A 23,214-nucleotide genomic window follows, 5' to 3' on the forward strand; every position below is an offset into this window, starting at 1 on the left:
CTAAAGGTGGGAGGGGGTATATAGGGATTGCTATATTATTCTACTTCAGGGTATGTTTGAAATATTCAAACATAAAAAGGCAAATTTTTCCATTCTATTTCTCTTTCTGTTTTCATTGCTGCGCATTACTCATGAAATTGTGCATCCACACTCTGAAAACTAGTATAATGATTTAGGGTACAGGCTTACAAACTGGATGATGTTGGTCAAATTACACCCTATGTAAACCCATTCCTCTTACAATAAATTAAATCACAACGGTGCCTACCTCACAGGCTCCTTGCATGAAATAAATGAAATAATTTATGCATAGTGCTCACCGTAGTGAACAAAGTGCTCAACAGATTACCTATTTGTTAACTGCTTAATGGTAAGATGTGAACGTTGTAAATTTATATGTCTGCATAAAAAGTTTCTTTAATTCTTCCAAACCAAATGTTACAAAAACATAAAATGACACAAGGCATAAGAATACAGTTGAAATGTAGGCTTCAAATTCATCTTGGTAGCTGCTGTGATGTAGCTTTCATTGCAGAACCTTTTGTCAGCACTGGGTGGCCCCCAAAAGTGGGACCAGTGAGGCTGTGGGAGAAGAGGTATGTGTTGCTTTTTAAAGTAATGAACCAATTTTAAAGTGTTGGCTTCTTTTTTCCACAGGGAATTATTATACTGGTACTATCACCATATCAACAAAATAAGATTTCAAGCAACAAAAATATAAAGCCAACAAAGTAAAGTGTCTTGTATTTCTGTAATAAGAAGCTATGTGGCAGAAAAAGAAAAATCAGTTACATAGCATTTTCTCCCTTTCAAATTCTGATATAAGAACAATACACGTATGCCCAAAGCACTACCGAAGGTACAATGCCTGTGTGCAACCAAAACCTTGAGTGAGGTTTTTTCTTTCTTTATAAACAAAACAAAACAAAACAAAACACATCCACAAAGCCATAAAATTATTTGGAAAAGCCAAAGAAAATGAGTTTTTAAAAATTAAAATTTTTTCAATGACTTCATTTTAATATCCCAAGTAAGTAGTTTACACTGTAAAATTGGTTTTACTAAGCTGAGTTTGGTTTGTAAAAAAAGCCAGGTTCTATCAAAGATCTTAGTATACATGAATCAAAACAAATAACCAGCTTTATAACCTGGAAGCTATAGAAGATCAAAATGGAAAAAAAAGAAACGTGTTTGTACAGCCTGTTATTTCTTCCAGGTATGATGAAAACATCCTAAATTATTTTCAACTGCTTTACATAACAGGAAACAGACAGGTTTGATAATAAAAGCTGAGCATCACAGATTTTAGGAATAGGCAAATACAACATACAATAAAGTTAAAAATTACTTAATGATTCTTTTCTTTTAAATATATTTTATTGATTTTTTACAGAGAGGAAGGAAGAAGGATAGAGAGTTAGAAACATTGATGAGAGAGAAACATCGATCAGCTGCCTCCTGCACACCCCCTACTGGGGATGTGCCCACAACCAAGGTACATGCCCTTAACCAGAATCAAACCTGGGACCCTTCAGTCCGCAGGCCGATGCTCTATCCACTGAGCCAAACCAGCCAGGGCTGATTCTTTTTTTTTTTTTTAACATATTTTTATTGATTTCAGAGAGAAGGGAGAGATAGAAACATCAATGGTGACAGAGAATCATTGATAAGCTGCCTTCTGCATGTCCCCTACTGGGATCAAGCCCGCAACCCGGGCATGTGCCCTTGATCAAAATTGAACCCGCCACCTTTCAGTCCACAGGTCAATGCTCTATTCACTGAGCCAAACCAGTTAGGGCTTAACGTTCTTTCTGACATTCTCCATAAAAATCATACACAAGGGTATACAGAAAATAGAGTTCCAAAATAAAGTTATTAGAAACTTCAGTAAATTTTCAGCAATAATATTTAAGTGGAAATCATGAGCACTGAAAGTGGAAATTTAGGTTATATTAATAAACGGGCCGAAACCGGTTTGGCTCAGTGGATAGAGCGTCGGCCTGCGGACTGAAGGGTCCCGGGTTCGATTCCGGTCAAGGGCATGTACCTTGGTTGCGGGCACATCCCCAGTAGGGGGTGTTGCAGGAGGCAGCTGATCGATGTTTCTCTCTCATCGATGTTTCTAACTCTCTAACCCTCTCCCTTCCTCTCTGTAAAAAAATCAATAAAATATATTTAAAAAAAAAATAAACAGATAGCAATGACTAAAGCGAAAAACAAATGTGCCAATATTCTTTTTATAAATTACGTATCAATTCTTTGGAGGAATCCTATATAATAAAACCCTAATATGCAAATCGACTGAACTGCGGAACGACTGGTCGCTATGACATGCACTGACCACCAGGGGGCAGACGCTCAACACAGGAGCTGCTCCCTGGTGGTCAGTGTGTTCAGCCAGAAGCCAGGCTCACAGCTGGTGAGCACAGCAGTGGTGGCGGGAGGCTCTCCCGCCTCCAAGGCAGGGCTAAGGACCCCTCAGGGGATGTCCGCCAGCCAAAGCGGGCCTAAGTCAGCAGGCGGACATCCCCCGAGGGGTCCCGGACTGCGAGAGGGTGTAAGCCGGGTGGAGGAACTCCCCCCTCCCCCAGTGCACGAATGTCATGCACCAGGCCTCTAGTAGTACTATAAATATTATCTAATTCATACGCTACCGGTGTGATTTTTACACTGCAGATATAGGACTACATTACCAAAATAGAAAACGCATGGTGCCAAGGCTAAAACAGAATTCAAACATCTTCTTTCAACCTCATACTCTTCACTGATCAATCAGTTTTTCTCACCAGAAAACATGGGACTGAATTTTAAAGTTTCTCAATAATTACATTTGATCACATAATTTATGTTAAAATTCAGGAAATTAAAAAAATTCAGGTACTAAAGAAACAAACAAAAAGGCTTGTCAAAACATAGCTTATCCTAAAAAAATCTCTATTCAATCTAAGCACTGAATTTCCTTAATTGCTAGAAATTTGGATGACATTCTGCTTAAACCATCTCTAAAAATGCTGTTGGTTTCTTACTGTTAAATTGTAAAGTTTTTGTTGTAGGCAATTGCAGACTCTTTACAATGAGTCACAATAATAAACACTAACTCCAGTACAATGATTACCTCTGAAAAGTGAGGTGGAGGTGGGACCAGAAAAAGGAAATGGATGTCAACTGTGTAACGTGTTTTATTTCCTTAAAAAAAATATGGCAAATGTCAACCATTATAAAATATGGCTATTGGCCAAAGGTTACACTATTCTCTCCACTTCCAGAGGACTGAAATATTTCATTATAAACATCCTTACATTCCAATTTTTAAATTTTCTCCTTCTCACCCTATCCCCAGATTACTAAAGCTATACACACCAACCACATATTTATGCATGCATACCCAAATATGAAAGCATATAAAACATGCCTTTCACTCTTTCCAGCCACTGAATAAGAAGCATTTTCTACTATTAGGCTTAATTTTTCAGAGAGTAGACATGGCTTAGGCAGTTGACAGTAACACTTGAAAGATGAATCTCTATAGTCAGCCACAAACCTTGGTGGCAGGTTCAGGAAATAGACAAAACACTAACGTCATACATTTTTGTTTCAGTTGTTATTTCTCACAAACATAAGATCGTCAGAAACTGTTATGATTCCAAATGTTCAGTAGCATGGCTGTTACTCAGAAAGCAAAAAATAGAGCTTCCTTATTCCTTCCACAGGAGCCTTTACATGTAATTCACTGGGAGAGTTGGAAAGCCTGGATGGGATTTAGAGTTGGCTGCCATGGAAGTGCAGGGAGGTGAGAGAGAACCTGGAGTTGTCAAAGAATTCATCAGAGCTCAGTAAGCAGGCATTTACTCAGGCAGACATAGCAGCAATTCTGTTACCTATATTACAGAGCTTGTGAGCATTCCGCTGTTTTGTTCCTGCTGAGAGGATGGCTCTGGAGACGGTGCCCAAGGACCTGCGGCATCTGCGAGCTTGTTTGTTGTGTTCGCTGGTCCAGACTACAGACCAGTTTGAATATGATGGTTGTGACAATTGTGATGCATCCCTTCAGATGAAGGGTAACCAGAGATGGTATATGACTGCACCAGCTCTTCCTTTGATGGAATCATTGCAATGATGAGTCCAGAGGACAGCTGGGTCTCCAAGTGGCAGGGAGTCAGTAACTGTAAGCCTGGTGTATATGCAGTGTTAATCACTGGTTGCCTGACCCCAGGAATCGTGAGGGAGCTGAAAAGTCGAGGAGTGGCCTACAAATCCAGAGACACAGCTATAAAGGCCTAGCAAGATGCAAGGCTGCCAGTGTCTTTGCCACGGCTTCCTGCCTCTGCTTATTTATTGTTCTGAAACTAAATGGACAGAACTTCAAATTCTCCTCACTCTCCAATTCTGAGGCTCAACAGCCTGATGAGAGAGCAGCACAGCGTGTTCCTGGGCCATTTTACCTTCTTTGGACTACTAGTGGGGGTGGGAGTGGTGTGGGTTGGTGGATTAATAGAGTGAATTGAGTGTAGAGTAGGATGTTTTTTTCCTACCCACACCTCTGGCTGCCTCCTTGCCCATGGCCAGGACTCTATCAAATTCCAATAAACATGAACCCAAAGCCCATGAAAAAAAAAAAAGGAGCTTGTTTTAAAAATTTATTTCAAAATATAAGGAAATACAGTGGGGCTAGTCACACAATCTCTTAGAACTTTTATTCTCTCACCTACATAATGGAGATTTAATTTAAAAGTGATGTCCTCTTCAGATTGTGGGGAGAATAATATACAGTACATATGAAGGCAGATTATACACCAACATAAAAGTGTAATAAATACTTAAAGAATATAGTTTAACAGAGGCTCAAATCCAATTAAAAATATGTACTAAACTCTTAATATAACCAACAACAAGCACTAAAACAGGCATGCAATCCATTGCTATGAATGGTGCTGCCCTAAGAAGCAGTAGAGGAAGAAGATGTCTCCATTCAGATATAGCCAATAAAAAAAACTTCAGCACATCACAAGATACCTGAAAATGGGACCTGCAACTTTTCTCATTGCAGCACACTAAATCAGCATTCCTCAGAGCATGGTCTATGGAGGGGTCCTCAAGATCATTTGGGTGTCCACAAAGTTAAAACTATTTTAATTAAAATACTCAATTGTGCCCTAGCCGGTTTGGCTCAGTGGATAGAGCATCGGCCTGCAGACTGTTGTCATGTTTTTATTTGACAATCTAAGGGAAAAGAAGTCAATATTCCTGGCTAGTCAGGTATTGCATGTTTTAAAAATTCTTGTGGCTCAGTAGTTGAAAATAGCTGAGTTAGACATTCATGAGATTTGCAAAATGCCACTCTTCCCACTAATTCTTTTTGGAAAACAGGTTTATGGATTTTTTTAAATTAAAATGTTATTTATATTAACATGTAATGTATAAAGGGGCCGTGAGACCAAAAAGTTTGAGAAGTACTGTACTAAAGTGATATAAAATAATTACAATTATGATAGATATAAGGCTAAATAAAACCTCCCTGTCCTATTGCAAGGCAATTAGTAATATGCATATGGTGATAATTTAGGCAACACACTGTAATTCAAGTTTAAAAGCAATAAGAAAATTCGACAAAGAAAATGGCTATAGTTTGAATGCTAACAAGCACACACACATACACATAAAGCTTAATTCCAACCTCTGAAAATTGTATACATAATATTCCATTCTCAACAAATGGGGGATATGCACCAAGCTAATATTTCCCATAAGCACTCAAAAATTCAAGTTAAAATGAAAACATTACCTTTATTTATGCTTCATTTACCACACTTACTGAACAATAACATACAAGGCAGATTATAAATTCTATGGTATCAGTTTAGTTTTCAAAATGACTGGTAATTCAGCATCTTCAAAGAACATTTCCATATATACATTTTTCTTCAAATACAAATAAACACATTCTAAGGCATATGTATATTGGTATATGTTGCCAAGTTCAAGCTTGCAAGTAAATAAGGCAGGCCACCACCAAATAAATTCTCACATACTTCCAATTAGCTCAGCAACTATGTTATCTGGGGAATATATCTTACTAGTGGCCCTGCGCATGAATCCGTGCACAAGTAGCTTGCTTCCGCTTGCCTCAGCTGGCCACCCAGCCCATCTCCGCTCGTAGCTCTCCGCCGCACGCACGTAGCTTGCTGCCCCGCCCCCCTGTAGCTCTCCGCCTGCTGCCCCACCCTCCTGCTGTTTGGTCGTTATGTGATGGCATCCCGACCAATCTGCATATTACCCTATTATAAGTATAGATTATAATGTGCACAGTGGCTAACCAAGTGTCACAGCACACAGTGCTGAACTCATCTGATTAGCAAAGAGAAAGATAAGATAAAAAGATCACCTATACCAAAAAAATATATATGTAATGAGCAAGAAGTAAAGTGGGGAACAAAGGCATTTAATACTCACTTTTGAACCTCAAATGTCATAAGAAAAGGATATTAACTCTGAAGGATGAAAACCCATCCTTTTGTCACTAACAAGTCACCCTACTTAAAAACCACTCTTAAAAAATACCTTTAGAGTACTAGTAATTCTTAGGAGAAAATAAAATATTTCGACACATGTTTGCTTTAACAAGCCCATCATTATATGCCAGTCCTGTACTAGACACTGTGGAGACAAGCATGAGGCAGGGTGCCCTGCCCACAAGGTTTAATCAAGGGACAAAATAAGTATGCAAACCTTAGTGCCATACTAGTCCAGATGAAGGAAGAACCAACAAAGATTAGAGCAGTAAAGGGAATGATTATGACTGTAAAAGGTTAACAAATCTCTGGGTGAAGAAAATCAAGAGGAAAAGCAGACAGGTATCAGGAAACTACTGTAAAAAATAAGGGATTCCAGCAGAATGAACTAGAAGAGGGTGGAGAGAATGGTGAAGTTTTCAAAGGACTGTTTGGGTTAAATGGGATAAAGAAATGTGTATGTGTGATTTCTACTACAGAAATCACCAAATGAGGCAACTGACTACATGTGAGCATAAGAGGAGATTAATAATTATTATGGCCAAGAGAATGTATTATAGACAAAAATATGGACAGATGGAGAATAAAAGAATAAAGAAATGAATTTGATTTCATATCTTCAGGATTTAGTTGATAAAGAAATCCAAGTGGATTGTTTGTTAAATCAGCTGAAGATGGTACTGGACATCAGACGAGAGACTAGGCTTGTCATTGCTACCACCCTGGTCAGGTTCTGTCTTCTCTCCCCTGGATTACTGCAATAGTCTCCAATCAATTCTTGTCATGGGCCAGCCAGAGTGAGCCTTTATAATGTAAATCAGGTCAAATCACTATTCTGTTCAAAACCCTCCAGTGGCTCCCCATTTCAGTCAAAGTAAGATCCAAAATCCTTACAACGATTTACAAATTCCTTCCTGATCTGCCACCACCAACCCCCTTCCTCTCTCCAGCCTAATAGCTACTCCTTACTCTTTCCCTTGCCCATCTATCCCACCCACACCGACCTCATTGCTACTCCTAGAGCATGCCAGGCTTGCTTCCCCTTTAGGGCAAATGTGTTACCTCTGTCTTGAAAACTTCTAGTTGGCTAATTCCACATGGCTAACTCTTTTAAAGGTGTTCAAGACACTGTTTATACCCCATCTTCTCAATACGGGCCCAAGCTAACCAGACTATTAAAAATTGCAAGCTCTACCCTAATACTCCTGATCCCACTTCCCTCTTTTATTCCAGAGAACTTACACCTTATTATCGGTGACAGAACTTACTTATTATATTTGTTTGTTGCTGTTATTAAAATGAAAATACCATGAAGGCTGAAATTTTGGTTACTAGAGTATCTCAAGTCTAAATAAAAGAGGGCCTGCAAAAAAATCAATTTTTTAAATTAATTAACAGCTACAGAGTGGTCAAATATAAGGAAAACTAACAGCAAAAGGTCACTATGTTTCTGTCAGTTCTTACTCTGCCCATTTTCCCCAATATTTTCTACCTTAGCAGTGGTCTCTTATTCATCCAAATGTTCAAGCCAAAAAAGTTTGGAAACCATTCAAGACTTCTCACTCTTCCAACTCCCCACAATCAACTCATCACCAAAAGCTGTCAAAATTACTTCTATCTCAAGACCGGCACTCCCCTTGTATCAGTTCAAACCTATTCATCTCTAAACTAAATTATGAAGTCCACAACTGAGGTTTCCGCCTTAGATCTAACTGGAACTATTTACTAGATTTTAGATAGATATGACAGAGTATGAAAGGTGAGAAAGCAAAGTGAAGAATAGGATACTTGAAGGTGAGAAAAATGAATTTTATCTTCACTTTCTTTCCTTCTATTCATGCACACTTATTCATATACTTCAGGTCCAGCTCAAATTTTATCTCCACTTTTGAAGCCGTTCCCTGTTTTTTCAGGCAAAGAGCATACTTTTTTTCTCTTTGTACATAACTCCACTAGAGTACTTTCTATAGCAATTAGGTTTTTTTAAAACACTATTCTTATTTATTTATTTTAAACCTCACCAGAAGATATTTTTTTCTTTTTTTTTAAAAAAATATATTTTACTGATTTTTTACAGAGAGGAAGGGAGAGGAATAGAGAGCTAGAAACATCAATGAGAGAGAAACATCGACCAGCTGCCTCCCGCACACCCCCCACCGGGGATGTGCCCGCAACCAATGCACATGCCCCTGACCGGAATCGAACCTGGGACCCCTCAGTCCGCAGACCGACGCTCCAACCACTGAGCCAAACCAGTTTCGGCAGAATATATTTTTCCATTGATTTTTAGAGAGAGTGGAAAAGACAGAGAGAAATATTGATATAAGAGAAACACACCAACTGATTGCCTCCTGCATAAGCCCTGACTAGGGCCGGGGTTGGGGAGGAGCCCGCAACCAAGGCACATGTAGTATTATACTGGGCCTAGCATCTTACCTAATAATAGACAAACATGTAAATTGACCATACCTTCGCTACACCCATAGCCAATCAGAGTGAGTATGCAAATTAACCTTAAAAAGATGGTGGTTAATTTGCATACATAGGCACCCAGCGCCTGTTTCCCAGGAACATCCTGGCACCCAGGTCACTGTGAGGTAAGGCCAGGTGGGCCCAGAGCAGCCTGGGAAGGGCCTGAGCCAGGGGGCTCCTGGGCAGGGCCAAGCCTGCAATCAGAACGAGGGTGCAGGAGCGGAGCCTGCGATGGATCGCAGGGAGCTGGGGGTCCGCTCCTGCAATGGATCACAGGGAGCTGGGGGTCTGCTCCTGCCCAAGGCCGAAACCTGGCAGAGGCTTTCAGCCTTGGGCAGGAGCGGAGCCTGCGATCGATTGCAGGGAGCTGGGGGTCCACACCTGTGATCCATCGCAGGGAGCTGGGGGTCCGCTCCTGCGATCCATCGCAGGGAGCTGGGGGTCCGCTCCTGCCCAAGGCTGAAAGCCTCCGCCTTGGGCAGGAGCAGAGCCTGCAATCGATCGCAGGGATCTGGGGGTCCGCTCCTGCCCAGGGCAGGCCTGGGCAGGGGCGGAGCCAGAGATCAGAGGGAGCTGGAGGGCCCCTGCCCAGGCCTAAAACTTCAGCCAGAGGCTTTAGGCCTGGGCAGGGCCAGCCGTTGACTGGTGTGAACTCTAGAGGAAACACCTTTTCTGACTGCACATTGGCTAAGCTCCCTGTATGCCACTTGTAATATTCTTAGTAACTTGGGTAATAAGAATCCAAAAAGGTGATCTAGGTTTTTCCACCACACTTCTGGAGAAAAAAATGAAGGTCTGCTGCTGGAAGGCTAAGAAATGACATATCCTGCCCTAGCCGGTTTGACTCAGTGGATAGAGCCTCAGCCTGCCGACAGCAGGGTCTGGGTTCGATTCTGATCAAGGGCATGTACCTATGTTGCAGGCTCCTCCCTGGCCGGGGCCCAGATCAGGACTCATGCAGGAGGCAACCAATCAAAGTGTTCCTCTCACTTTGATGTTTCTCTCTGTCTTTCCCTTTCTCTTCCACATTCTCTAAAAGTCAATGGAAACATATACTCAGGTGAGGATAAAAAAAGAAAGAAAGAAAGAAATGCATATCCTATAAAAGACACATCTTGAAAATGCCTAAAGAAAGTTGTCATTTTTTCTTGGTGAAGGGACTGGAGTCAGTGTTGATGAAAACACCTTGGTGGCTGTGGTGACTGGCAGTGGCTGTGGTGACTGGCAGTGGCTGCAGCAGTGGGGTGATGGGGCTGGTGCCTTCCCCTGATCAGCCCGGTTGCCTCCCACAAAGGGAGGCCAGACTGCGGCTTAGGCCCGCCGTCAGTCGGACATCCCCTGAGGGCTCCCAGTATGTGAGAGGGGGCAGGTTGGGCTGAGGGACCCCCACCCCCAGTGCATGAATTTCGTGCACACGGCCCCTAGTCCTATATAATAAAAGCCTAATATGCAAATCAATCAACCGGTGCAACGACCAGTTGCTATGATGTGCACTGACCCACCTGGGGGCAGACGCTCAACGCAGAAGCTGCTCCAAGCCTGCAGGCCAGAGGCCAGCCAAGGCGGGTGCCAATGGGGGCCCCCAATCGCCCTGCCAGTCACCCCACAGAGGGAGGTGACCAGTGGTGGTGACGGGGCCGGCAAGTGGGCAGTGCCAGGCCATCCAAGGCAGATGCCAGCGGGTCCCTCTTCTAGAGAGGGTCCCTCTTCCCCCCCTCCCCCCCATTTCCCCACAGATCGGCCCTGATAGCCAGCCAGGCCTAGGGACCTTTCCCATGCATGAATTTCATGCACCAGGCCTCTAGTCTATAATAATAAAAGCATAATATGCTAATTAGACCAGACATCCTTCCGGATGAAACCGGGGCTGCGAGGGCCGAGCCCCTTGCACGAATTTCATGCATCGGGCCTGTAGTTAAAAATATTTGTTGGAAAGAAGGAACAACTCTTAGTCCAGAACTGGCAATTATAAGAAAACCTAAGTTTGAACAAACAGGTGAAAAGGACCCCTCCTCCCCCAAAAGAAGTTATCTAGTTACCAATAAACAGTAGATAAAAATACTAAACTGAAGACCCAAGGGGAGAAAAAATAAAGGCCAAACACATGAATCATTTCCACCTAGCTAAGGTTAAAAAGATATGGGTACTAGGTAATAATGAAAATATTTAATAGAGAAATAAATTATTTAGAATTTCACAGAGAAATGTGGAGGTAGAAGAGGGCTAACTCAAAATAGCCCTTAAAAATAAAACATGTCACCCTGGCTGGGTGGCTCAGTTCGTTTGAGTGTTGTCCCATACATCAAAAGGTTGTGGGTTCAATTACTGGTCAAGGCACATACCTAGATTGTGGTACAATTCCTGCTCAGGGCATGTATGGGAGACAATTGATTGATGTTTCTCTCCCCCTCTCCCTCCCTTCCTCTTGCTCTCTAAAATCAATGAAAAAACATATCCTCGGGTGAGGATTAAAAAAAAAAAAACACAAAAAAAATGTTCTTTCAAATAGGCATACTCAAATTAGACACAAATTAGTTGTATTCATAAAATGCTCATGAAATATGGTAGATTGTTTTCATTAAGAAAGCACTGTAAAACAAACCAACATCCCCTTCTAATCCCATCCCCCAAAGACACTCAAATGCGTAGAATTCAGTCATTAGAAAAACTGGTTCAAAAGGGGCCTCTCAAAAACCAGCCCAGTATGATAACAGAAGGAATGAAGTTATTAACCCTTTGCACTTGCTTGCTTTTTTCTTGATTCCTTTATTCTAATGCTAACGGTGTCGAGTCACACTCGACATCGAGTGCAAAAGGTTAAAATTAAACTGAACACAATGGGAACTCTCCTTCCTAGAGCACAACTGCGCCTTTCTCCCCCTCCCTCCCCCTTCCCCCAGGCCTGTTACCTTTGCCCCTCTCTCTCCTAAGCTCTAAGGGCCACTTTTCACCTCTGTAACTTGTTTCCTGAGCCCATTTCTTCTGCCACTTACTTCTTCTACCTCTGTGACTTCCTAAATAAAATTTCTCTTATTGAAATAAAAACACAATACAATGTACTTAGATTTTAATTCTTCTTAGAAAATTCTGTTTTATAGACCTGTTGCACTATTAAAAAGAAATGAACAACCTAACAAGAAATTTTTATAAGCAAATACAGTTGTATGCTTGAGGGAAAACTTAAAAATATTTAAGATAATGCCTACCTCATGTATATTTCACTGTAAAATAAACACTTAATGTAAAATGGCTCAGTTATTTATACTTTGACAGGTTCATGACCAACAAAAGTAACACTAAGTGGTGGCTCTGAAGCTTTTTTTGGGTCACAGACCTCTCTGAAACTCCAATGAGAGTTATGGTCCTATCCTGAAGAAAAACATGCAGATATACATATGTACCTAGGATTTTAAATATGTCATAGCATTCACAGAGCCATGGAACTCATTTGTAGAACTGATGCCTTAATGAACAGAAATAGCAAACAATGTAAGACTCCTCAGGAAAAAAAAAAAATAACTCTAGAGATTTTTTCTCGGTCATCCAATCAAAAACACTGAATATAAAAATCTCTATTGGCTGGATTTTATCAAGTGATATATACCCAAATAGAACATGCACATGCCTTAAAATAACCTTGTAACCTAAAGTGTTTAAAAATAATATCTGTTATTAGTAGTAATAGTTATTGAGCATTTATTAAATACTGTATTGTCTTGTGTTTTAAATATACTTATATTTATACATAAATGTAAATCATTGTTATTTTCATTTCACTAATATGGAAATTAAAGCACAGAAAAGTACAAAGAGTGTCAAATAACAGTGACACAAAACAGAAATGATTAATGAGATTAAGAAGCAAAAAATTCCCTGATAGTGTATACCATCAAATAGCAACTTAGACCTGTATTTGGGTTAGCACAGTTCTACAAAGCAGAACATATTGTCCAAACTCCAGAAGAAGGATGACAATCTTGATCCCTTTCCATTCTTGGCAAGATAATCCTTATACCAGCGGTCGCCAACCGGTGGTCCGCAGACCAATGGTGGTCCATGAGGTCCGCAAGGTTGGCGACCGCTGCCTTATACCATATTCACTTTGAAGTATACTGTAACCAGAAATGTGAACAAAAAATGTTCAAAAAGAGTGTAACACAAAGGGTTTATAAGATTAACTAACAATGGAAGATTAATTCTGAGGATAACAAAACTTAGCTTTCTAAATTACTACCTTTTGTGGACCCGCAATAAATGATGCTTTGGAAAAACTAGCAATACAACAAGATGTAAAAATTCTGAAACCGAGCACCTTATTTACAGGGGAAAATCAAGCTCCACTAACTCAAACTTTCCTCAAGGCTCCACCTCCTTTTTACCATCTTGGTTCCATGTCTCTTCCATTCCAGGATAATCACAAAGGTAGAGAAAATCTTGCAGGTTAAATGGGTCTTACTAAATCCCATCAATCACAAGACAAATTTTAGATTCCCTGGAGGTGCCTATGCTATGCCCTGCACAATGTTGCATACAATAAACATCTACTGAATGGTCAAATCTTCTCCATGAGAAAATGCCTGTTTTTAAAAAACCTGTCTTTATTGATTTTAGAGAGAGCAAAGGGAGAGGAAGAGAAGAAGGGAGAGAAAGAGAAGGAGGGAGAGAGGAACTGAGGGAGACAGAAAGAGAGAGAGACATCAATGTGAGAAACATCAATGAGCTGCCTCTTGCACATACCCCAACCCAGGAACTAACCTGAATCCACAATCTGGGTATGTGCCCTAAGTGAACCAGTGACCTTTTGGTGCATGGGAAGATGCTCAACCAACTAAGCCACACCAGCCAGGACAGAAAATGCATGTTTAATATTTTCTACTTCCCATAATACTACATTACAAATTACAATAGCATCAGAATAATGCAATAAAACAGTTCTTTTATGTTAAATCACATTACTGAAAAGTTTTAATTTACAATTTTTTAGATTCTATGTCCAAAGGGAAAAAAAGAACAAGAATAATTTTGAAAATTCAATTTATGCAGTTATTAGTAAACCAAGACACTACAAAAATTTTATCTGAGCATATTCCTTTTTTAAAACAATGACGTTCTTAATATACCATAATTTGTACAGCTTTCTTTGTAATGTTTAATGAAGATACAACAAAATCATGGATCATTTCTTTTATATCACTAAAAAACTTTTTGATACATATGAGAAATCAGCTCCACTAAATAGGTGGCTTGCTGCTTCAATAGCAATATTCTAGATTCAGTGAAGGTTAAAAACCAAGAAACTATGAAAATAAACATATATTCATATACATTTGCTGCAAAAAAGTTCCCTCTGTATTAAACTAACAAGCTGAAACACTTGCTCCTGAGTCACTGAACTGATAAAATATCTCATACCAAACACACAAAATTGAACTATATTTTACACAGAGCTTCCTGGAAGTCAGTACCAATTTTAAAAAGTTAATCTCTGCATTTCACAGGCCCTCTTAGCATAGAAAGCATACAAGAGCAAAAATTAAGACTAAAATATTCCCTAATTTCAAGCAGCATTAAAAAAAAAAAAAAAAAAGTTATAGCCCTAACCGGTTTGGCTCAGTGGATAGAGCGTCGGCCTGTGGACTGAAGGGTCCCAGGTTCAATTCCGATAAAGGGCATGTACCTTGGTTGTGGGCACATCCCTAGTAGGGGGTATGCAGGAGGCAGGTGATCGATGTTTCTCTCTCATCGATGTTTTTCTAACTCTTTATCCCTCTCCCTTCCTCTCTGTAAAAAATCAATAAAATATATATTTTTTAAAAAGTTATAACTGCTGAATATCAATTTACCAAAACAGGCAAGGATGACCTTATCTTGGCAAAACTCAAAATACTGTTTCTTCAACATCCTAGAAGACAGCTTGATGTACCACACTTTTCCATCTGCTTTGTTCTATTTCTTTATGCCCCAAGTGGAAATTAAACAGTTCAAGTAGCAGCCAAAATTCATCAATCATGGTAAAGAGAAATAGCATGATATGAATAACAGAGGTAGAACAATAGGTGGAACAGCCTTGGTAATGACCTTAGAGTGCATGTTGAGACAGAAAATCTATTCAACATGTACAGGAATCACTTTAAATAATTCTATTCTCACTTACCTGATGAGCTCTCAGTAAACACTGTTAAAGTTTGTCCTCCAACACTTTGCAAGACAAATGGATGTTCTCTAGGAGCGCTTACTGAAGCTGGTTTTCCACCAATATCATGAATATTTGCAAGATCCTCATTCAAAGTAAATGACACCTAATAGACACATTAAGTAAAGCTTATTACAATAGACTTTTGTATTCAAAAGTACAAAAAAAAAAAAAAGTACAGAAATTCTGGTAAGTCAAATAATTTTTTTAAATGTGAATTTCTTCCAGTCATTTAAGCATTTTTTAAACTTCATCCAAAATTTTAATACTTAGTCATAAAAAGAGACTATTCCCATTTGTCAGAGTAATGGAGCTAATCTACCATTATAAATACAAATAGCTTTCAAATATTTTCTCTGGTCTATGGCTGAAGAAATTCTATTTCTAAAATAGGAATATAATGTTTACCCCTAAGTTCTCTGAGGTCAAGAGACCATGCCTTGTTATATTTATATCCTTAAAATATATACATCTCCTAGACAGTGCCTAGCACAGAGAAGGAAAACAGTATTTGCTGAATGAGTGAATATTTAAAGTAAATTAAGAAAGCAATTGTGAAGGGGGAAAAGTGAGTTACTTAGAAAGCTTAAACATTCCCATAAGCAGAGGGAAAAAAAAAGCCATGCACATTTCCTTTTTAGGTCTTAATAACTAACTACTGTGATTACATGGTGCTGTTTTATTTTTGAATACTTTAATAAGTACAACTGAATACTGACAAGGATAATTTAATGTTGAGGTTTAGGAAAAAGACATAGTATGCATTCTTTCAGAATGATTTTTACTACATACTAGATCTCACCAAAAGAGTATCAAATATTACATCGAAGGGATTTATAAACAAAATACTGATCTCCCAACCACGGAGGAATATTATGCAGTATTTATTAAATATCTCTCTGCTGTGTGATAGGTACTGAAAATTATGTCCTGGACTTAATGGGTCAAAATCTAAAGCCCTCAAAGATCCAAATCAAATGCCTCTGCCACAATGAAATAATGTTAAAATATTACTGAAGTAATACTAACTTCCGTAAACACTGAGAGAGGGCATATTTTAGGTCAAAGTAGAAAAATGTTAGGAAGGAACAACTAAAAAGGAGCCCATTCATTCACACACAAGTGGCATTTATACTACTAGTGACCCGATGCATGAAATTCGTGCATGGGGGGAGGGGATGTCCCTCAGCCTGGCCTGCACCCTCTCCAATCTGGGACATCCCTCTCACAATCCAGGACCACTGGCTCCTAACCTCTCGCCTGCCTGCCCGCCTGATTGCCCCTAACCACTTCTACCTGCCAGCCTGATCATCCCCTAACCACTCCCCTGCCAGCCTGATTGACACCTAACTGCTCCCCTGCCATCCTGATCGCCCCCAACTGCCCCCAACTGCCCTCCCCTGCCGCGACCTGCCTCCTCCGTGACCTGCCTCCTCCGCCGGGCCCCGCCTCTGCTCAGCGCGTGGCCATCTTGTGACAACGTAGTGCACGAGGGCCACCTAGGCTTTTATTAGTCTAGATGTGTTCCTGACCATTAGCTACTAGTTTGATGTGGAGTTTTCCAGAATACAAACACCACCCTCTCTTTGCTATTACTAATGCATAGTAAAATAAACTCATGTTTTAAATAAAGTTTAAACAGAAATAATCTTACCTCAGTCCTTCCTTGATTCCTTAAAGAGAAAAAAGGAAAAAATTTTAATTCATGTTTTTTCTTCCAAATTTATGCTGAAAATTTAAAGAAATAACACTACTGCATATTTCCATAAACTATTATATTTACAGAGCTTAATATTTACCCATGGCTCTCCTAACTATCCTATCTGTAATTCTATAAGAAAAACAAGTCTCATTAACCCATATGAGTATTTTATTAGAAGTTTGTGTCACTTCATACTATTACAACCTGCCCTAATAATGTTATCCAAATAATGATCTGATTACAATTCTTATCTTTATTTCTGAACATTTTTTAGCATTCAGCAGCATGTGAATATATGTTTAATACAGATATATGTTGTTACTATTTATTTTGTCTAGCTGAAGATATTTCATTTACCTAACAAAATCTTAAAGATCAAAATTAAATTTAATAATACTTTAAAATTATAAGCAATTTTCTACACTATAAAAACAATATATGGCCTGGCCTGTGTGGCTCAGTGGTTGAGCATCAAGCCATGCACAAAGAGGTCAGAGATTCGATTCCAGGTCAGGGCACATGCCCAGGTTGCAGGCTTGATCCCCAATAGGGGGCATGCATGAGGCAGCCAACTGATGATGTTTCTCTCTCATCAATGTTTCTATCTCTCTCTCCCTCTCTATTAAAAATCAATAAAAACATATTAAAAAAACAACCCCAAACATAAATATACAGACAAGTCAAAAGAAGTTTTAAGATAGCCATAATTCCACTGTTAACATCTTGGTACAATAAATATCCTTCCAGACTATTTATGTGTTTGAATGACATGTTTTTAAATGTCTTTTTTACAAATCTGGAATCAATGTAGACTTTACATAATAGCCCAATTTTAAAAAACATGTATTAAATTCTTACTATATGCAAAATATTAAGTATAATGTCTCTGTCTAAAAGCTATTAACATTTAATTAAGAGAGCCACAATGTGCCAGGATCAGATGAACTGAGTGAGGGATGAGGTCAAGAGCATGGGAGCATTCCAGGCTAAGAGAATAATCCATCTGAACACTAGAAATGAGAAGTTATCTAATACATTCTTCCAAACATCAATGCGTAGGCTGGAGTCAAGTGGTAAAGAGCCTCTTAGGCCAGACTAAGGTGTCCAGAATCTTAAGACAGATTTTACTGGGGGACTTCTCAGAGTCTTTAATGAATTATAATGCAATGTCAATCTACTTTTTGTTGGAGAAGTATCTAGAATACAGGTGAAGAAATTTTAAGATTTCACATATGAATATGAATTTCCAGCTCCTCTTAAATATTTGAAAGGTTTGGCAACAATGTACCCCTAATTCAGCTCTCAGTAAATACAGATAGACAGGCCCTGAATTCACTACAGTCCCTTCCCTATCACTCCAGAACTTGGCTTCTAGAGGCATTTAATTTAGCTACTTTTAAGAGAGAGGCACTGTAGGCAAAGCAAAGGCAAAGATGCAGAAGGTCCAGTACTTGCATAACGTTTACTGAATTGACTTGAGGCTAATGCAAAAACCCAGGTAAAAAGTAAAGAAAGCTTGAACTGGATTATGGTAGAATGCAAGGGTTGCACAGGAGCCAACTAGAAAAAGTTTCCACTGGCTAAATTTTGGACCATTTGAACATCAGAATAAATGATGATGATAACAAACCATAGCCCACTGAATAAAACTGGGATCCTTAAGTTTATACTAAAATCCTATATAATAAAAGCCCAGTGACTGAACAGTGGAATGACCAGTCACTATGACGCATACTGACCACCAGGGGGCAGACTCTCAATGCAGGAACTGCCCCCTGGTGGTCAGTGCGCTACCACAGTGGGAGCGCTGCTTGGCTGACCAGGATGAGCGGCTGCTCCTGCTGCAAACCCCAGGCCAATGGGCAGGAACCCCTCTTCAGCCACAAGGTTCTCTTATAAGAAATTCTGGTGGTTTACTTTTTCTTCAACTACCGTTGAGGAAACTGATTTGAATACAGCATTTCAAGTCACCTCTACTGAGGATCTTATTTTTAGGAGAACTTAAAGACTGGAATGAGAAAAACAAGGAATAGAAGTACTGGTCATGTACCCTAGGAAGAGAGAGAAAAACACGCACAAAATATTCTATCTGTATGGGGCTTTGGGTGACCCCTAGAGGGGTCAATAATGCCAGCTGATACAATCAAACTGGTACTACATGAAATAACACACACACACTTGTTAATATTAAGGGCACACACTTGTTAATATATTAGATGCAACTATGTAAACCATCAGCTTTAAACTAAGAGAGAAAAAGAGCTTGGAATATTCTTTTCTTTTTTTTTTTTTTTTGTTCCTATTGTTAATTCTCGCCCAAGGATATTTTTTCCCTTTGATTTTTTTAAAGAGAGTTGAAGGGAGGGGGGAGAGACAAGAGAGAGAGAAACATCAAAGTGAGAGAGACATATCCATTGGTTGCCTCCCACATGTGCACTGACTGGCATCAGAGATGGAGACTGCAACCGAGGTATGTGACCTTGACCAGAATCGAACCCACAACCCTTCAGTCCATGGGCTGACACTCTAACCACTGTACCAAACTGGCTAGGACTTTTCTATCAAGCAATGGTTGATAAAGAAAAACTGCAGCACACCCATTATTACTTATTTACCATGATATCTTTAACATTTTACTTTAATAATCAAAATAGTACTTAGGGTTTGCCTAGCTTTCCCAGAACCTTGGTTCATTTTTCTCTATTTCTCATAACAGACCCCTCCTCTCCACACCAAAAAAACAATTTTACATTCCTCAAACAGATATTTTCTTTATACAGAGGTTTCAGAAATGCAATATTCATGGTAAAAAAAAATCTATATAAAAGGCTAATATGCTAATTGTGTGTCCGGGTAATGACATCACATAGCAACACCCAGCTTTCTCTCCCTAGTACTAGCCTCCTTGCAGTTTCTTCAGCCCAGGAACATGACTTGCTTTATAGCCAAGTGCAAACATTTCACACTGTAACCAAATGTCTGTGAAGTGTTTTCCCATGCCTCATCTCATTTGATCCTCACAGAAATCCTGGAGTAGGTAGATAGGAGACTTGGTGGAATCCTATTTTCTTTTTGGAAAACAGAGATTTAGAAAGCTTAGAAACTTGACCCGACTGAAAAGAAGAAATGGTGGACCTTGAAAATGACTTCAGGTTTTCTCACTGCACAAAATATAGTCAAACACTGCTGCAGTTAAATATTTTACCCTGTGTTCTCCTTGCATGATCTACACTGCTTCGTGTTGATATTTACTGCTGTGTTGCTGACAATTACCTGAAAGAGAAGTTGGGGTGCTTCACTGGGCTGGAAAAAGTTTAGCTAAATCAGAAAGCAGGTATAATTAAGCAAGTTTATTCTATATCTACAAAAGGCTAAGTTGACTAGCGCATGAGCAATACATATAAAGCTCTTGCTGCCGCCAAGCGTACGCGTTTCGATCTGTCACTGTTGATCGTGAATTTGGTTGACACTTCTGTTATAGAGAAAGGACCAACAGCGATATTAAAATATTTCTTCTAATTAATTTCCTTTCAATGTGCACGATTTCGTGCACTGGGCCACTAATAAATAAATAAAAGTAAAAAATAAATAAATAAAAAGTACACCTCCTCACAGGATGTGGAAAGGATGGAGAGATGAGAGAACTGCATACTCTGCTGCTTTACTGCCAGTAAGTTTTCCCAATAAATTTGACTTTATATTTACACCTGTCAGTAGGGGGGCAGTGCAAGTGTGTTTGTGTATGCACACATGGCTCCCTACAGGGCATCTAACCATCTCTTGACTAACTTTGACATGCTCATTACTTCTCATTTTCCAGGTAAAATTCTGAAAAGGACTGAAATTCCACTTTTTTTAAAATAAATTTCAAACCCAATTCCAAAGAATGACAATTTTTAAAAATATATTTTTATTTGTTTCAAACAGGGAGGGAGAGGAATAGAGAGATAGAAACATCAATGATGAGATAGAATCATTGATCGGCTGCCTCCTGCAAGCCCCCTACTGGGGATCGAGCTCACAACCTGGTCATGTGTCCTTGACCAGAATCAAACCCGACAACCTTCAAACCACAGGTTGATGCTCTATCCAGTTAGCAAAACCAGCTAGGACTGTAATTCCATTTAAAAGTACTTATGAAAAATTTTTAAACAGCTTTTTAATATGTCAAAAATATATAAACAACTTACTTGGCAATCCGCAGTTTCCCGACTTCACCTCTTCCAGGGGCTTTAGCCCACTGCTGTGACAAATATTTAGGAACCTAAAACAAAGTAAAATACTAATTAGACTATGTTTTGGACACTAACAAATCTTTTTTTTTTAATAATTCTTTATTGTTGAAAGTATTACATATGTGCCCTTTTCTCCTCCATTGACCTCCTCCAGCCTGCCCCCTCCCCGCCGCCCGTTCCCCACCCAGGCCTTTAGCTCCTATTATGTGTCCATGGGTTATGCATATATGTATTCAAGGTCTTTGGTTTATTACCTCCTACCCACCCACCCTCACCCACCTTCCCTCTGAAATTCCACACTCTATTCCATTCTTCCATGTTCTCTGGATCTACTCCGTTCATCAGTTTATTTTGTTACTTAGATTCCATATATGCGTGTGATCATGTGATACTTGTCTTTCTCTGACTTATTTCACTTAGCACGATACTCTCCAAGTCATTCCGTACTACTAACAAATCTTTAAAAACGTAACACTAGAGGCCCGGTGCACAAAATTCGTGCACAGGGACGGGGGTCCCTCTGCCCGGCCTGTACCCTCTCCAATCTGGGACCCCTTAGGACTGCTAGCTCCTAACCGCTCACCTGCCTGCCGATCTGATCCCCCTAACTGCTCTCCCCTGCTGGCCTGATCCCGCTAATTGCTTCCCCCCTGCCTGCCTGATCGCCTCTAACCGCCTCTGCCTCAGCCCTGCCACCATGGCTTTGTCTGGAAGGTCATCCGGAAGATGTTCAGTCTAATTAGCATATTACCCTTTTATTAGTATAGATAGATGCTACCTTGTCCTAAAAATGCAGGTTGTTAGCAGGTTTTCCTATCATGGAAGGGGAACCCACAGTAGCATCCTGGGTTCTGACCAGGGCTTATGCACTCATGCTTTATCCCAGCAGATGAGATTCCTAGAAGACTCTTGGATATACTTTGAACATTTCTATCGATTTTGCCAAATCCTCCAAAAATGATGAACCATGCCAAAACCGGTTTGGCTCAATGGATAGAGCGTCGGCCTGCGGACTGAAAGGTCCCAGGTTCGATTCCGGTCAAGGGCATGTACATTGGCTGCGGGCACATCCCTGGTGGGGGGTGTGCAGGAGGCAGCTGGTCGATGATTCTCTCTCATCGATGTTTCTAGCTCTCTATCCCTCTCCCTTCCTCTCTGTAAAAATTCAATAAAATATATTTAAAAAAAAAAAAAATGATGAACCACTTTAAATTCCCACCAGCAACCATGCATGTGCCATGTCCTATTTTGATGCCAGTATCATTGATTTCCCCCTAGAAGCTTCCCTCCCCTCAGCCGGGACTGCTTGGCACTTGAGCCAACCTCACTGTTCAGCCTGGGACTTGATTTCCCAAGATACAAATATGGAGGAGGAAAAATAGTTTTCCTCTACCCTTCTGAGTTCTTAGCGGAGGCCCTTGTAATGAAAGACAGATTACCAAGAGAAAAACAAAAGTTCATTAACATGTGTACCTTGTGTATATGTGGGAGATCCCAGGGAAAAATGAGTAACTCCCCAAGGTGGCTTAGTATGCAGATTTAAATACCTTCCTCCTAGGGAAAGGGGACGGGAGATGTAGGCCTCTTAGAGGAGAGTAAATGATTTTTAGGAAAGATGAATGGGGGTGGGGGAAATAGTTTGTAACAAAGTTTGGGTGTGATGTCAACTTCTACTCTCCGGTACTGTGACAGGCGTCAGTATTCACTGGCTGATGACACTTTTCCCATCGAGGGGACCTATGACATTTAAGCTCCTTTTGGGGGGTCTGATTTTAGGCAGATCAGGAGACTTCAGTGAAAGCCTCTGCATGCATTTGCTGTTTTTCAAGCATCTGCAGCTCAAGATCATCAATATAAAAACACGGCATATGTTGGGGTGGATGTTCTCTGACCTTCAGAATAAACCCAACAAAAGCTTGTTTCCTCTCTTAGATGACTTGCCACAGTAGCATTATTCCCTGGAGACAGTATTCTGACCAGACCTTCCTGGGAGTGGTCATAACATACCCTGTGCTTGTAGAAAGGTGTGGGCCATGTCACTAAATAAATCAGGGTCAGTTTTCTCATCTTGTGGAAAGGAAGATAAAGTTACGATAGTTTATC

The 23,214-nt window shown here is 40.0% G+C and overlaps 1 protein-coding gene and 1 pseudogene across 4 annotated transcripts in view; one reads left to right on the plus strand and one right to left on the minus strand.

The window, feature by feature from the left end:
- The window catches only part of GTF2F2 (general transcription factor IIF subunit 2), a 201,318-nt gene that overhangs the window by 156,486 nt on the left and 21,618 nt on the right, over positions 1-23,214 (minus strand). For all 4 annotated transcript variants that reach the window (XR_008556733.1, XR_003619086.2, XR_008556732.1 and 1 more), the window contains exons 2-4: positions 21,067-21,140; positions 16,829-16,847; positions 15,136-15,280 (exon numbers count right to left, since the gene is read on the minus strand). Coding sequence is in view for 1 of the 4 variants with exons in the window: in XM_008145558.3 (XP_008143780.1) it covers positions 15,136-15,280; positions 16,829-16,847; positions 21,067-21,140 (238 nt within the window). In the remaining 3 variants the exon portion in view is untranslated. The remainder of the gene's footprint in view (positions 1-15,135; positions 15,281-16,828; positions 16,848-21,066; positions 21,141-23,214) is intronic.
- On the plus strand, positions 3,929-4,281 carry LOC103289691 (transcription elongation factor SPT4-A-like; annotated as a pseudogene).

The sequence above is a fragment of the Eptesicus fuscus genome, chromosome 8 (assembly GCF_027574615.1).
Source record: "Eptesicus fuscus isolate TK198812 chromosome 8, DD_ASM_mEF_20220401, whole genome shotgun sequence".
NCBI classification, from domain to species: Eukaryota; Metazoa; Chordata; class Mammalia; order Chiroptera; family Vespertilionidae; genus Eptesicus; species Eptesicus fuscus.